Source organism: Stegodyphus dumicola, chromosome 8 (assembly GCF_044657685.1).
Source record: "Stegodyphus dumicola isolate Sdum_Otavi_A_Nest chromosome 8, ASM4465768v1".
Taxonomy (NCBI): Eukaryota; Metazoa; Arthropoda; class Arachnida; order Araneae; family Eresidae; genus Stegodyphus; species Stegodyphus dumicola.
In genome coordinates, this window is record NC_140775.1 from 86,197,376 (window position 1) to 86,211,742 (window position 14,367).

General features: G+C 33.5%; 1 protein-coding gene across 3 annotated transcripts in view; it reads right to left on the reverse strand.

The window, feature by feature from the left end:
• LOC118188612 (uncharacterized) overlaps positions 1 to 11,571 on the reverse strand; it is a 41,326-nt gene extending 29,755 nt beyond the window's left edge. Inside the window, exons 1-2 of one of the 3 annotated variants that reach the window (XM_035359103.2) lie at positions 11,419 to 11,571; positions 10,054 to 10,372 (exon numbers count right to left, since the gene is read on the reverse strand). In XM_035359103.2, coding sequence (XP_035214994.1) covers positions 10,054 to 10,348 — 295 coding nt within the window. In that variant the 5' untranslated portion in view covers positions 10,349 to 10,372; positions 11,419 to 11,571. Of the gene's footprint in view, positions 1 to 10,053; positions 10,373 to 11,211; positions 11,353 to 11,418 lie in introns of those variants that run through there. The other 2 variants (XM_085822076.1, XM_035359102.2) reach the window with 2 other exon arrangements.
• Between the last annotated feature and the right edge of the window lie 2,796 nt (positions 11,572 to 14,367).

Consider the following 14,367-nt stretch of genomic DNA (forward strand, 5'->3'; position numbering starts at 1 on the left):
ATAAAATATAAATTTTTGAGTTGCAAAAAGTCAGCTCTGGAATTTTTTAAAATTGATGACCACTTGCATTCTCCAGTACACAAAACTCTATGTAAAAATTTAAGGAATGCTCATAAACTGTACAAAGAAGAGCTAGAGATAAAAAAGGAGGAGTGAGAATCTAAAAAAAAGCAATTAAATATTGCAGAAAATAAAAACGTATCAATGGCTTGTATAAAAGCTGCTGAAAAGAAATTGAGACTAGCTCGCAAACAGAAATTAGAAAAATTGGCTGCAAAAGTAGCAAAAAAGAAAAAGCTTCTTCCCTAAAAATTTTGAATCAGAATCGAGTGGGATCAAGACAATATAGTTATTTTTTATATTCCTTCTTTAACTATATGTTATTTTGTAACTATATTATCTCACATGACTACTTTTTCTGGTGTTATATAAAGTACTGTTTATTGAACTAAAAGTGAAGATAATTGAAAGCCATAGCAACAGTTATATACATATTTTTTTTCTCTAAAACTTGTCATTGTCTGAAAATGGGCAGTAATATATAACATAAGTATGTATACAGTGGTGGCCAAAATTGTGGACACTTTTGGAAATTTTTATGTTTTTGAACTTTGTACGCTTATAGAAAATGTTACGTTTCGCAAAATGCAAACTTATATATATAATTTTAAAGAGAATTTATTACTGAATTCAATTATTTGCAATACAAAAAAAGTTATATGTACTTTAATATAAATAAAAAACACAGTTATGAAGTGGTTTGTAATGTCTAGCTTTCCTGGCCAATCACTGTTCTTGTTCTGAGAACCAATCAAATGTTAGTAACTGCCAATGGAAGCTGACATCATGTTTACACTTGAAACAATTCATATTTTGCTTTGTTCTGTAGAAGGAGGACCTGTTTCTTATATACTGCAATTACAAGTAGGAATTTTAGTAAAAATTTTTAATATTTAGTCAAGAAGTAATGATATCAAATAAAAGAGTAGATTGGACACCTAGAAAGAGATGTAATATTATTGTGTTACGAGAAAGTGGTCTTTCCTATGCTGAAATTGCAAGACAGGTAGGTGGTTCAGTGACTACATATGGAGTCCGAAAGTTTTGTTTACGATATCAGGAGACAAATTCAATAAAAAACAAAGAAGGAAAAGGCCGAAAAAAGTGCACCACATCTATTGATGACAGAAGAATAAAAAGACTATGTCTCCAAGATAGAAAAATATCATCAGCGGCCATCAGAAGTGATCTGAATGATGCTGGTGTTTCTGTCAGTTCAAGAACAATCAGGAGAAGATTAACAGATTTTGGACTGAGAGGTAGAATTCCACAAAAAAAGCCTTACCTTAATTTTCAGCAACGAAAAAAAAAAAAGACTACAGTGGGCAAAGGAACACATTAATTGGACAGATGATCAGTGGTCACAAGTTATATGGAGTGATGAAACTAAGATATCGTTATTCGGTAGTGATGGGCGAAAATATGTAAGGCATAGAATAGGAGAAGAGCTACATCCTGACTGCATTCAAGCAACTGTGAAGAACCCAGTTAGTATTGCATGTCAGCAGACGGTATTGGTCGCCTTCATGTCATCGATGGGACACTGACTGCCAGAAAATACATTGACGCTATTCTAGAACCAAAACTTCTACCTTCCATCAGAGATCGCTTTCCCAACAATGCCTCGTTTATTTTTCAGCAGGATTCTGCTCCTTGCCACACGGCCAAAATATCGAAAGAGTGGTTTCGTACAAAGAGCATTAAATTGTTGTCATGGCCAGGAAACAGTCCTGACCTCAATCCTATCAAAAATTTGTGGCACCGTTTGAAAACTCTTGTCCGAATGAGGCGCCCATCAAATAAAAGGGAACTAATTGAGGCTATAATTGTTTCCTGGCATCATGTAATAACGAAAGAAGAGCTTAAAACTCTTGTCAGCTCAATGAAACGTCGATGTGAAGCTGTAATCAAAAATGAAGGGTACCCTACTAAGTACTGAAAACTCACTGCAATCATCACTATCTAATGTATATCAATAACTATTATCATTTAACTTTTTTTGTATTGCAAATCATTGAATTTTGTGTTCTGTATTGAATTCAATAATAAATTCTCTTTAAAATGATATATACAAGTTTTGATTTTGTGAAACGTAACATTTTCTATAAGCATACAAAGTTCAAAAACATAAAAATTTCCAAAAGTGTCCACAATTTTGGCCACCACTGTATTAGTGTGTTGTAATGTTGTGTACAGTATTCATGTAACAACTGTTAAATTAAGTTACATAAAGAGCATCTTAAAGAAGGTTACTTCATTACAATCTCTTGGTGATTAACTTTTTTTTTTTTTTTTACAAGTGCAAGATAAAATTAATAGCAAAATAGTAAGTACAAGTATTATTTCAGTTTAATCATATGTATATGTTTAATATTTTTTATATTAAAACGTTGATATTTTATTAAAGTGTGTTTTTTTTGAGGTCGTGCGTGTGCATTTAGTTTTTGTGTAATTTTATGTCCGCGCGCTGTTCAGCTTTTTTTTGCCAACTTGCACTTTCATGCCTGTAGATATATGTATGTGCACATATTTATCAAAGTATGCATGTCTATATATACATTCTCCCATGACTATTTGAAAACATATGAAGTTTTTTCTTTTTATTATTCTGCATCCTGTGGAGGACCCATTGATTATTAGGCACATTTTTATGAAATCGTAATTGAAAATGAAATTACCTTAGAAAGTTTTGAATGAAAATGAAAGTTTCCTGCCACTGCAAACAGTTCGCATTGGCTTGTTTAATCATACACCGCTGGCCATTAAAATTGCAACACCAGGAAGGAATGATATGATGAACATCAAACTCACATGAAAGGAAGAAGAGGTTGGGATATGCAAATGATTAGTATTTCCGCCGATTTAGTCGATGCAGGAAAGATAAGCAACATCTAAAGATCTGCATAAAAGAAAAGTTGTGAAGTGGATTTCTCATTCGGAATGCATTTTGTAAGGTTGGAGTTTGCTCAGAATATCATGTTATGTCTCGAATAATAATAAGAAATGCTTACCAGTAAGCGTCAGAATGTGATAGAGGTAGGATTGTTGCCTATCGAGTTTGGATTATCATTCCGTGATATCGCCCGTCGCACTGCTCCACAACCAACCACTGTCATGCGAATATGAAATTAACAGGTTCTTGAGGGTCATATTGAACGGCATGCAGGATATAAATGCCCTCCTGTGAATAACACCCGAGAGGACAGACATATTGTGAAGTCAGCCCTGCAAAACGGTACAACCACATTACGGACCATTAGTCAGGAAATGGGAATGTTTGCAGCACGCCTAGCATCCACTTGTATGGTTCATTGACATTTGCAACCGCATGGAGTATCAACAGGATGACTATTACTTCGTCTCCCCTTGACAATGCAGCATAGAGAGAGATGGCAACTCTGGTGCACCGAACAACAAAGCTGGATACAGGAATATCACAATGTCATCTTTTCAGATGAGTCCTGACTCTTTGTGCAGTATTCTGATGACCATATATGTGTCTTGAGGCTCCGAGGAGACCACACATCACCTGCTTGCATTCTCTAGTTCAGATCGATGGTCATTTGAACGCAGATCAGTACATGTCTGACATCTTTTTTTTAAATTGTGTTGTTAATATTTTTTAGAACTGTTTTTGTGCAACTGATTTTTAAAAAAAGAAAATAATATTTTCTGTTTTATTCACACTACATGTTATCTGTTCTTTAGTGGTTGTGTTTTTCCCTGCCTAATTTTCACATTAACTCTAAAATGTATCTGTCATATATATGTGTGTATACGACATGCATGCATAGATCCATGTTTGAGTCAATCTCATTTAAACATATGATTTAGTATTAAAACTATTAAGATGTACTAAGTCATTATGTACTTGAATCATTTTCTGATATTTGAAATCAACATTCTGTCTCTGATCTTGAACGATACAAATGGCAAATGTACTCATATGTGACTTTTTTTACATTGTTTTAATTACTATTTCCCATTGATCATATCTTCAAGGCCTGCCAAATGCCATCTAGCAACAAGATAATGCAAGACCTCATTTTGCACATTGTGTCCTGACTTTCCTCAATACACAGGGTATCTGATTGCTGCCTCCAGATCTGTCACCCATTGAAAACATCTGGTCATGGGTTGCTGAGAGAGTAGTCCACCACCCTTCTCCAGCTAATATGGTTGATGAACTGTGGCATAGCCTTGAAGCAGCATGGAATGAGTTGCCGTTTCTGTCATCCAAGCCCAGTTCAACTCCATGTCTAACCAGGTAAGGGCCATTTTAGATGCCAAGGTGGCAGCTATTTCTACTAATTTCATACCCTTGTAAACCTCCAAACTGCTTACAAATTTAGTTATTTTATCTTTATGCCATACTGTTTATGTACAATAAATATCTTTTTTTATATTTGCTTTCCTTCATAGTGTTGCAATTTTAATGGCCAGCAGTGTATTTTTTCAAATGATTTTTGACATTTGAAAGAAAGAGACTTGCTTTAGAATACTGTGTCATGAAATGTTTAGAAAAATACCATTATCATTAAGAACAAAGAGTCTGAAATGGAACTATCATGCTACCAGATTAGAACCATCATTTACTTCCAGTTTTTTTTTTTTTTCAAAAAGACAGCTACGGAATGTCGCCAAATCATACAGCTTTAGGTATTAATGTTGTACCATATGACACTGTGAAGGTTTAGTATCAAAAGCTCAGAAACAAAGACTCTGACTTTCAAGAAGCAGAGTGCTCTGGCGGCCTACTGATGTTGATGAGCGGTCGAGGACACTTAGCCGACGGAACACTTAACCAACACCAGTTAGCCGACAGGACATTTAGCCTACACGGACACTTAGCCAACAGATCATTTAGCCGACACGGACAGTTAGCCGACAAGGACACTTAGCCAACAGGACGTTTAGCCAACAAGGACAGTTAGCCGACAGAACATTTAACCAACATGGACACTTAGCTGACAGGACACTTAGCCGACAAGGACACTTGGCCGACAGAACACTTAGCCGACACGAACAGTTAGCCGAAGTGACATTAAGCCAACAATGAGTCTCGCTCTTCCCAATGGTTTTAAATTTCTAATACTTTCACATTTAATTACTACTTTGCTCAAAACATCACACTACATTCATTCCTGTATAAAGTCGTTTCGCTCTTCCCACTAATGAAATTTTTTTTCCCTGTCAGGAAGTAGAGTGGTTCGCCCTACTCCTTGCCACACTTGAACTACTTTTTTTTTTAAATCTAAAATGCTAATTACATCCTATACAATTGCAGATTAGGCATCGCATATTTATTACAGGTTAGGCTTCGCATATTTATTACAGGTTACTACAATTATAGGTTAAGCATCACATACTTATTAATATGGGATAGTACTTCGGCACGGGAATACGTACCTCATGGCCTGCGGCCAGAAGTAGGTTTGGTTTATGTAATTACGGCAAAGACAGAGGGCTATCTGTCTAATGGGAGGGATACGTTCGTGGAGGACTTTCTAAGGAAAACTGGTTCGTATACATGTTACACATGGGAAGCCTGTCCGTTCGCGGGATTCAAAATTCGGACCGAACTGCCAGTGTTCAGTGACTTTTACCATTCGGCCGCTTCTGACTGTTTTACTTAATATATAACCAGTCTCTTCCAATAAAATTCCCTTTTTAGGCTAGAAGTTTATAAATGCATTCAGGAAAATGAACACCAAAAACTCCCCTATTACCATGTAGCTACAACAGAAACGAGAAAGAGAAAAAAAAAGTTAATGAAAAGTGAAATGAAAATTTATACATTTTTAACAGATATTGAGAAAGTTACATTTTATGAGAAAAACATGACACAATATAACATATTATATTGAAAATTACACATCGCGACTTTCAAAACAGAGTACATAATATTATCTAGTTACATGATTGATCTAGTTAAATCTAGCTTTGATAGATGGCACCACATTACGGTGACTTTTCAGGATGTCTCGCTTTGCTCCGCCCTGCTTGGTGCTCCTCCTTCTGCAGATTTCTCCGATTTTTCTTTGGAGATTTTCCAACGTCCTGGATTTCATATCAGCAACATTTTCGATATATGAAGAGTGAAAAATGTAGTTTTTGAGAATAGAATTCAGTTATGAATGAAATAAAACCTTAAAGAATATTTTACTTCCAAATTAAACATAATATACCAGTTTAGTGCTATAAACATTAACCTAAGTATTTTAAGAGAGAGGCGTGGTCAATAAAATGTTACAGAATTTTTATCTCAAGGATGGTGGCATGAACAGCCCATTATAGAGGTTAATAATTTATACCTTTGCTTGTCTTGATGCACTGTTTTTTAATTGTTTCTATTAACAAAATAATATATATTTCGAAACTAACCCTTCACCACCATATGTTTCTATAAAAAGTATAATTCAAGAATAACAATTTTTATTGCATTATTTAGATTTTTCATGACAGGGAAAGGAAATTTTATTTGTGGGAGGAGCGAAATGATTTTGTAAAGAAAAGAATGTAACATGATGTATGTAGCCTTGTCGGCTAAATGTCTTGTTGGTAATGTAAAATAGTAATGAAACGTAAAGGTATTAGAAATTTTAAAGTGCTTGGAAGAGCCAGACTGGAAAATTAATATCGTTCAGTAAACAAGAAAAATTATTAATGATGTGAAAGTGTTCAAAAGAACCCAGTTGATTTAATGAAGAAGCTTTACAGATAATTTTTGAAGATCCCAAATGTAATTAAGTGACTGCTGTACTTCTTTCGAATTTCTTCTTTTGAAAAAAATTCTTTTTTCCTTTCAAAATTTAATTCATATTCCCTGACAAGAAATTTCAGCACTTTTTCAGTTTGGCCAACATATACGAAACAGCACGATACATATCAAACAATGCTAAATTAACACAATAATTAAAAGCACATATGAGATCTATAAGAATCGAAAAGTGAATTTTACTGATAGGTGAAAAAATAACTTAAATATTGAACTTATGGAGAAGTCGAGAAATTTTGTAATTGATAGTATGTTTAAATATATATTGGGTATGTGCCAGTTAAACGTCACTGTCAGCTTAGTATCCTGTTGACTAAATGTCTTGCAGTTAAGTGTCCCATAGCTAAATGTCCTGACGGCTAACTCTCTGTGTTGGCCAAATGTCCTGACGGCTAAGTGTCCTTGTCGTCTAAATGTCCTGTCGGCTAACTGTTCGTGTCGGCTAAATGTCCTTGTCAGCTAAATGTCTTGTTGGTTAACTGTCTGTGTCGGCTAAATGACCTGTCGGCTAAGTGTCCGTGTCGGCTAAATGGTGTCAGTTAAGTGTCCTGTTGGCTATGTGTCACGGATCCGTTGATGAGGCCTGCCTGTGAGAACTTGTGAAAGAAGATCAGTATGCAACCATTCATGAGCTTGCTAAATAGTTAGACGTTAGTGCCATGTCCATTTGTCATGCTATGCATCGCTTAAACTTGACATGCAAGTTCAATCGTCATGAGCATGAGGGCATGAGCTGACTCAAGCAGATAAGGACAGACATGTTTGGGCCTGCACTAATCTGCTCGAATATCAATGCAAGGACAAAATTCTGGATCAGATCATCACTTAGGATAAAAAATGGATTTACTTCAACAACACAGGTCCAAAAAGGGGTTAATCAGCGCCCGGCGAGCCCATCAACAGCATCGCAAAGCGCAATTTGACTATCAAAAAGATCATGTTTTATATCTGGTAGGATTGCAGTGGTATTATCTACAGAGTACCCAGAAAAAGGTAAAAGCCTCCACAACAAGGTGTACAGCAAGATGCTGGTCTGCGTTGATGCAGCTATTAAGAAAAACCGTTGAAATGAGTTCCAGTGCAAAAAAGGTAATGTTCCATCAAGATAATGCAAGACCACATGTGTCCGCATTCACCGGCTGGACTCTGCATGGACTCTAATAGGAATTTTTGCCAATATAGCCCTGACATCGCTTCTTCAGACTTCTACCCATTTTTCACACTTGCAGCTACATCTTGCTAATGTTATATTCCATTCTGCACAGGACATCTGAAATGATGTTGATTTGCTTTTGGACTTGCTAACACCAAATTTCTGGTCTGAAAGTTTTGAAAAACTAGAAAATGTAGGCAGAAAATCATAGATTCGGATAGTGATTACTATCTGCACTAAAGGTACTGCTTTCGCAACTTTTCCATTTCGCTGGCGCAAATCTCGCCAAGCAGACTATTGGCGACAACACGCAGTATACACATAAAAATTTTTGACAAATGTTAGTTCTAAGAATTTTTTATTTTGAAGGTATAAACATGTTAATGTCATTTAAAATTTTGAAAAAAAGCCAATAATCAAAGACAATAAATTTGTAAAAAGACATTAATTTAAGAATTTACTACGCTTTCATGGTACAACATCCTGATTCGTGGTTCATATCACGTGACCCCAAGTCATCTCATCTCACATAAACTACGCTACAAAAATCTAATTCTCTCAGTAATTATCTACATTAATTTCAAGTTAAATCTTAATTTGGAATACAAGTTTAAATGCAAGAATTATTTCAATTCATACAAATAGTTTACTCAGAAATTATGTAAAACCGTAGTGCTTTACTTCGCTAGTGCATTCTCATCAGAATTGATGAATTTAACCTTTGACTATTTATAGCATGGTACAAGCCAGTTTCACTTAGAAAGTCCTCAACGAAGGCATCCCTCCATTTGAGCAGATAGTCCTTGGGTTCATTTGAGCAGATAGTCCTTGGGAGTTGTTCCTCCATTTGAGCAAATAGTTTGCCGTAATTAAATAAATAACCAAACCAATGATGATAATAGATACCAAATATATCTATATTTTCACCATTTTCTATATTTTCACCATTGGTGTGATTGCATCCTAATTGACTTAATTACTGCCCATGAATGGCCTTTGGGCATAAAATTGAACTATCTGGTAAAATTTCTATGTAATTGTATGCCAGTATTGAAAGAAACAATCAATCTGATAAGAAACTGCTGCAACTTGTTTTGAAAATGAGGAGTAAAAGGCGAAAATATTTTCTTTGGCATCAATTGTACATTATTGGGGACTTTATTGCCTGAACCGGCAAAACGGAAAAGTACCCTGCTTCCATATTTTTTTTTTAATTTTATTATGAACGTTTTTTGACAGAGAATTTTTTTTACAACCAGATATATAGAGAGAGGATGTTTAAACATTTTTAGAACAATTTTAGGATCATTTAACTGATGTTTAAAATGTAAACAGTACTTTTTTAAGTGTTCAATCTTGATAGTATTTTTAATGGGCCATAAGTCTATCATGATTTTCATGATAAATGGTCTATTGTAAAATTTCCAGGGTTATTAATTTCTATTCCTCTGCCACCACTTTCCAGAATTCATCAACTGAGGTGGGTTTGCAGTTAGCTCTTTTCAAGAGACCAAAGGCATAATAGTAACGGGTGCAACATCAAGGGATTTTGCAAGAATATGTTGAAAAAACAGTTTCTTTTTTTTTATTCTTTATCAAAATTCTAAAAATTTGTAAACATCCTCTACAGACATGCTAATAAATTAATTTTATATCAAACATAACTACATGTTTGTAGAAAAATATATATATATATATATACAAGGACTCTTTTTAGGAATTTAATATGATGAATTTGTTGAAATTCAAATATAAATACACCATCTTGCCCTTTAAATGACAAAATTTTAGAACTATTTTTTACTATAATTTTTACTGGAGTTAATTTTTACATAAGCTTTGCTTTAAAATACCTATAGAAAATCAAATTTTAATATAAAAACATACAAAAAGTTCAATTCATTTGTAATATTTTATGTAAAGAAACACTGCAGGGATCAATTTAATATGAGCAGCCAATATGTAAAATAAATTGTGAATTTTAAAATTAATAACTGATAAAGATTTCAGTTAGCAAAATACATTATATTACTACTTCAAAAAAATCAATCATTTTTCTTACCAGATAATGCAAGTTCTTCCTCTAAACATTCAGAATAAGGAGATTCTGATCTAGAAGCTTCAGAACTGGAATCATTAGAGTTATCTTCAGAAATGGGCTGTTTAGAACGGGTTTTCCTAAAATGTTGTTGCTGACATGAATTACACATCGTGGCTGTACGCTGATGACAAAAATGACATAGATTCTCTGTGCTAGAAACAGCTTGCAAAGGAGCCATAGGAATATTTCCATGAAGCTGCTGAAACCACTGTGTCATCATAGAATGATGTTGCATGTACTGATGCATGAAACTCATATCTCAGGCAGGCTTTGATCTCTGCTATTATACATAAAAGCTCAAAATTAAATTGCAAAACTTTCAACAAAAAAAAATTGGCTTTTTATTATGAAGAGCATGAATTTGTTTTCATAACTTAAAAACAACAGTTCATTTTAAGCTGAAGAAAAAAAAAAAAAAAAAAAAAAAAGACGATCTATAAATCTATCATAACCATTTTATATACTCAAACAAGAAGAGGTAATTTTATAATTTTATTCCAAAGTAAAATTTAGCAAAAGAAAAGCAATCTTAGGTTGGCATGTATTTTGAATAAAACTATTATCAATTTCAAAAGCATCTAGAAATATGCTGTTCTACTTCAGCCGCAAAATTATTTAAAATCTACTCCAATCATAGTTTTTTTTTTTTTTTTTAAACCTAATTTTACATAATACATCTTATAGAAATTAACTGTTAAATTCTCTACTAACCTTTGAAAGAAATTCAAAACTCTCATACCGTCATCAAATTACAACAAATTTTTATGCTTCGTACACAGTACCAAAGCATCTGCAATTACTTTAAATCAGCTTATACCGCAAAGCAACGGACACTATCAAAAACTTTTTTATGCAATATTTACTATCTTATATCAATATTTATTTTACTTATTTACAAGAATATACGTCTTGTAAAATATGTATATATATACGAATATACGTCTAATATACGAATATGCGTCATGTATAATATACTAATAATACGAATATACGTCTTGTATAATATACGTATATTTCTCTCTATTCCTAAAATTAATTATTCTGCTTATTTCTTTCGATTTTCAAATCTAAATATTGAACAATAGCCATTATTTCAATAACTTTAAAAATGTAACTCACAAATTTATACCAGCTCTATTAGCTTCAATATTTTGCTAAAGAAATATTTCAAATCAAGTTACATTAGCACCAGACTTTTCAATATCAAAATCTGAAATGTAATTTCCGATAACAACATTACATAGCAAAGGAAAGGGGTCGAAAATGAATAATTACACTGTATGAGACAAAAACACAGAAAAATTAAACAGAAAAACAATAACTTACATTTATTTACTTACTTATGTTTACAATTGCTGAGTTAAAGTTTAAGTAACTAGCATCCATCAATTGAAAAGTTTCTCAAACACTGAGATGCAAGCAGGGGCTAGCTCTACCGATAGTGCAGCATCTTTAAGTGTTAAAATTTACATTTGAGCCCAAAGGACAGGTTACAGTAATAACCTGTCCTGTAGCTTTGGGTATTACAAGGTACGTTAAGGTGGTTTGTTGACGAATGTCTGCCTATTATTTCAACATAAGTACATAAGAATCATATCACATAAAAAATTACAGTCAAGCACTGAGAAGCTACATAGAATACATCCTCAAAATTATGCTGAATTAAAAAATGGCATACTTTATCATATTATTAACAAATATTTGCTGAATATCATTTTTGTTTTTTAGCGTTTTTTTATTAGCATCAATATTGTAAAATAGAGGGCGCCACAACTCCGTTTGGGAGGATAGTCAGCTTTCATTTTGGGGAATCATTTCATTTTTCTGCATTAAAATGGTTAACTTTACCTTAGGAAACGAATTAACATTTACAGATTCACCATGACACGATTCATTCATCAAAATGTTATTTGTAAAACATAAAATGCGCGGCAAATTTTTGCTCGCCTGTGTTGTAGATCGTCTGCAGACTTGAACAAGTTTTGGATGTATATACCCTCCCCTCCCGCCTCAAACAATTTAGGAAGACAGATCGTTTCAATAGCCAACAAGGCGCTGAACGCTTTCAGTAACCCTCAATAGCTAGTCTGGAAACCATAACGAGTCAGTGCATTCAACGAAAAATTTCTCAAGAACAATGTATGGCTCTCCATTAAATATAATTCAAATAGAGAATGTTTCAGAGAGCGTTAGGGATATCTTTTGAAACTGCCTCAGTTACCAATTTTTAACCATTATACATAAAATCTTAAATGCTGAATTGATATTTACATGGGTTAATTTATAGAATTTAATCATAGAAAAAGAAGGCGTTCACATTATACTTATACTTTTTTAATAATCTCATTATATATTAAGTCAGCACTTCATTGAATGCGTTGAAAATATGCATAACTAAAACGGATTTAAAACAGTCTTGAAATATTAGGGATAGTGTGTTATTTTATATAAAGATTCGTTAGAGTAAATTTTGCCTCTTCAGTAATTCTTATAGTATGATGATTCTTGTTAAATTTCAATATTTTTTCGTGCATCCCATAGTATAAATTATTTCACCGGGAAAAGGATGGCATAAAGGATAATTAAGGAACATTTCTCTTCCTCCCCTTCCCCGCGAGATAAATCATGAAATTCGGCGAATATTTCTCAGCCGAGCACTTTCCCTTACACTTTCTTTCAAAGAACCTGTTAGATAACTACGCACTTTTGCCAGTGTTAACAGAACCTTTACAAGAGACCAAGATCTTGATTTAACTTGATAGTATAATTTAATACATTATACAACACACAGATTTTTTTATTTGGTATCTGCTATCATCATTGGTTTGGTTATTTATTTAATTACGGCAAACTATGTGCTCAAATGGAGGAACAACTCCCAAGGACTATCTGCTCAAATGAACCCAAGGACCCAAGGACTATCTGCTCAAATGGAGGGATGCCTTCGTTGAGGACTTTCTAAGTGAAACTGGCTTGTACCATGCTATAAATGGGGAAAATCACAAAATCCCCCATGCAACCAGACCATTCGCTGCTATTCGAAGCCCGGTCGAAGCACCGCTCGGTCGTCGGTGAGCTAATCTGCTATCATGTAACGTGATTTGTATTCGAAAATGGATTGTTAAAGATGCCGGCAAATATTCAAAGCATTTAAACATTGGAAACCATATCTAAACTTCAATATAAATTAGAAAAATTCGTGATTTTTTTAAAATTTATGATGTTGTAAAATTAAGAAAAATCCTTAAAATTTGCGGAAATTCGCTCAGTAATAAAGTGGGTCTTGCAGAAGAATTCAAACAACGGGTAATAACTTTACTTTGTGGGTATTTTGTCAGCTCCTTGATTGCAAATCATCAAGTAATAATTAATGGTAAAAAAGATGAAAGGTCTTTACCTAGGTAAGCATACACCCAGTTAACGGGTATAGTTATGTTATAATCAAAATAGTTACATATTTTGAAAATCTAAATTTAGATCTATGAAATATGTAAAAAAGGTATCAGTCTGAAGATTTAGATATGGAAAACATTCGTGTTATGTTTTTGCTGCCCATTCTGACCAAAGTAAGAAGCCCTATTCAACCAATGCACTCAGGAGCAATCCAGAATACAAATGCCACATTCAGAGGCCCATATTCGGTGGAGGATTACGTTATTCAAAATTTGGTGGCTCTAGGGGTGGCGTCTCGAATGCGGTCAAGAGGGTTCCTTGAAGTTAATTGCGAAGGGGAAAATAAGCACGTGCTTTAGGGATCATAAGGGGAGATATATTGTAAAAGAAAAGTGTTTTTAGGTCTCATTGAGTATTCTACAGAGTTCTCTATTCTTCACTGTAAGTCAGTAATGTATACAAGGATGTACATGATACTAGAATGGAAACAAATTATATAGGATGCGAAAAGTTTTGAAGTTAAAATTCCATTTAATTTATTTTAATTGTTTATTTACTATATTTATTTATTACTAATTATAATGGATTGGAATACCTGAATATAAATTAGCTAAATATAAGGAAAATATTATGACTGCGAGAATATAAAAACATTTTTTGAACATTTGCTTTCTTACAGTATGCAGATGAATTCATTTTTACTCAATGAAAATCAAAATTTAGTAAGTAATTAATCTGTCCTCTGTCGAGCACCTTAGTTCAGTGATCCCTATTAATGTGCCTTTAAAAAAATTAAATGCTTCAAGAATAATTAGAAAAGGACGTAACTAAAAAAAACTGCATTTTTAGCCATAATCAGGTGAAATAATTCTCTAAATATAA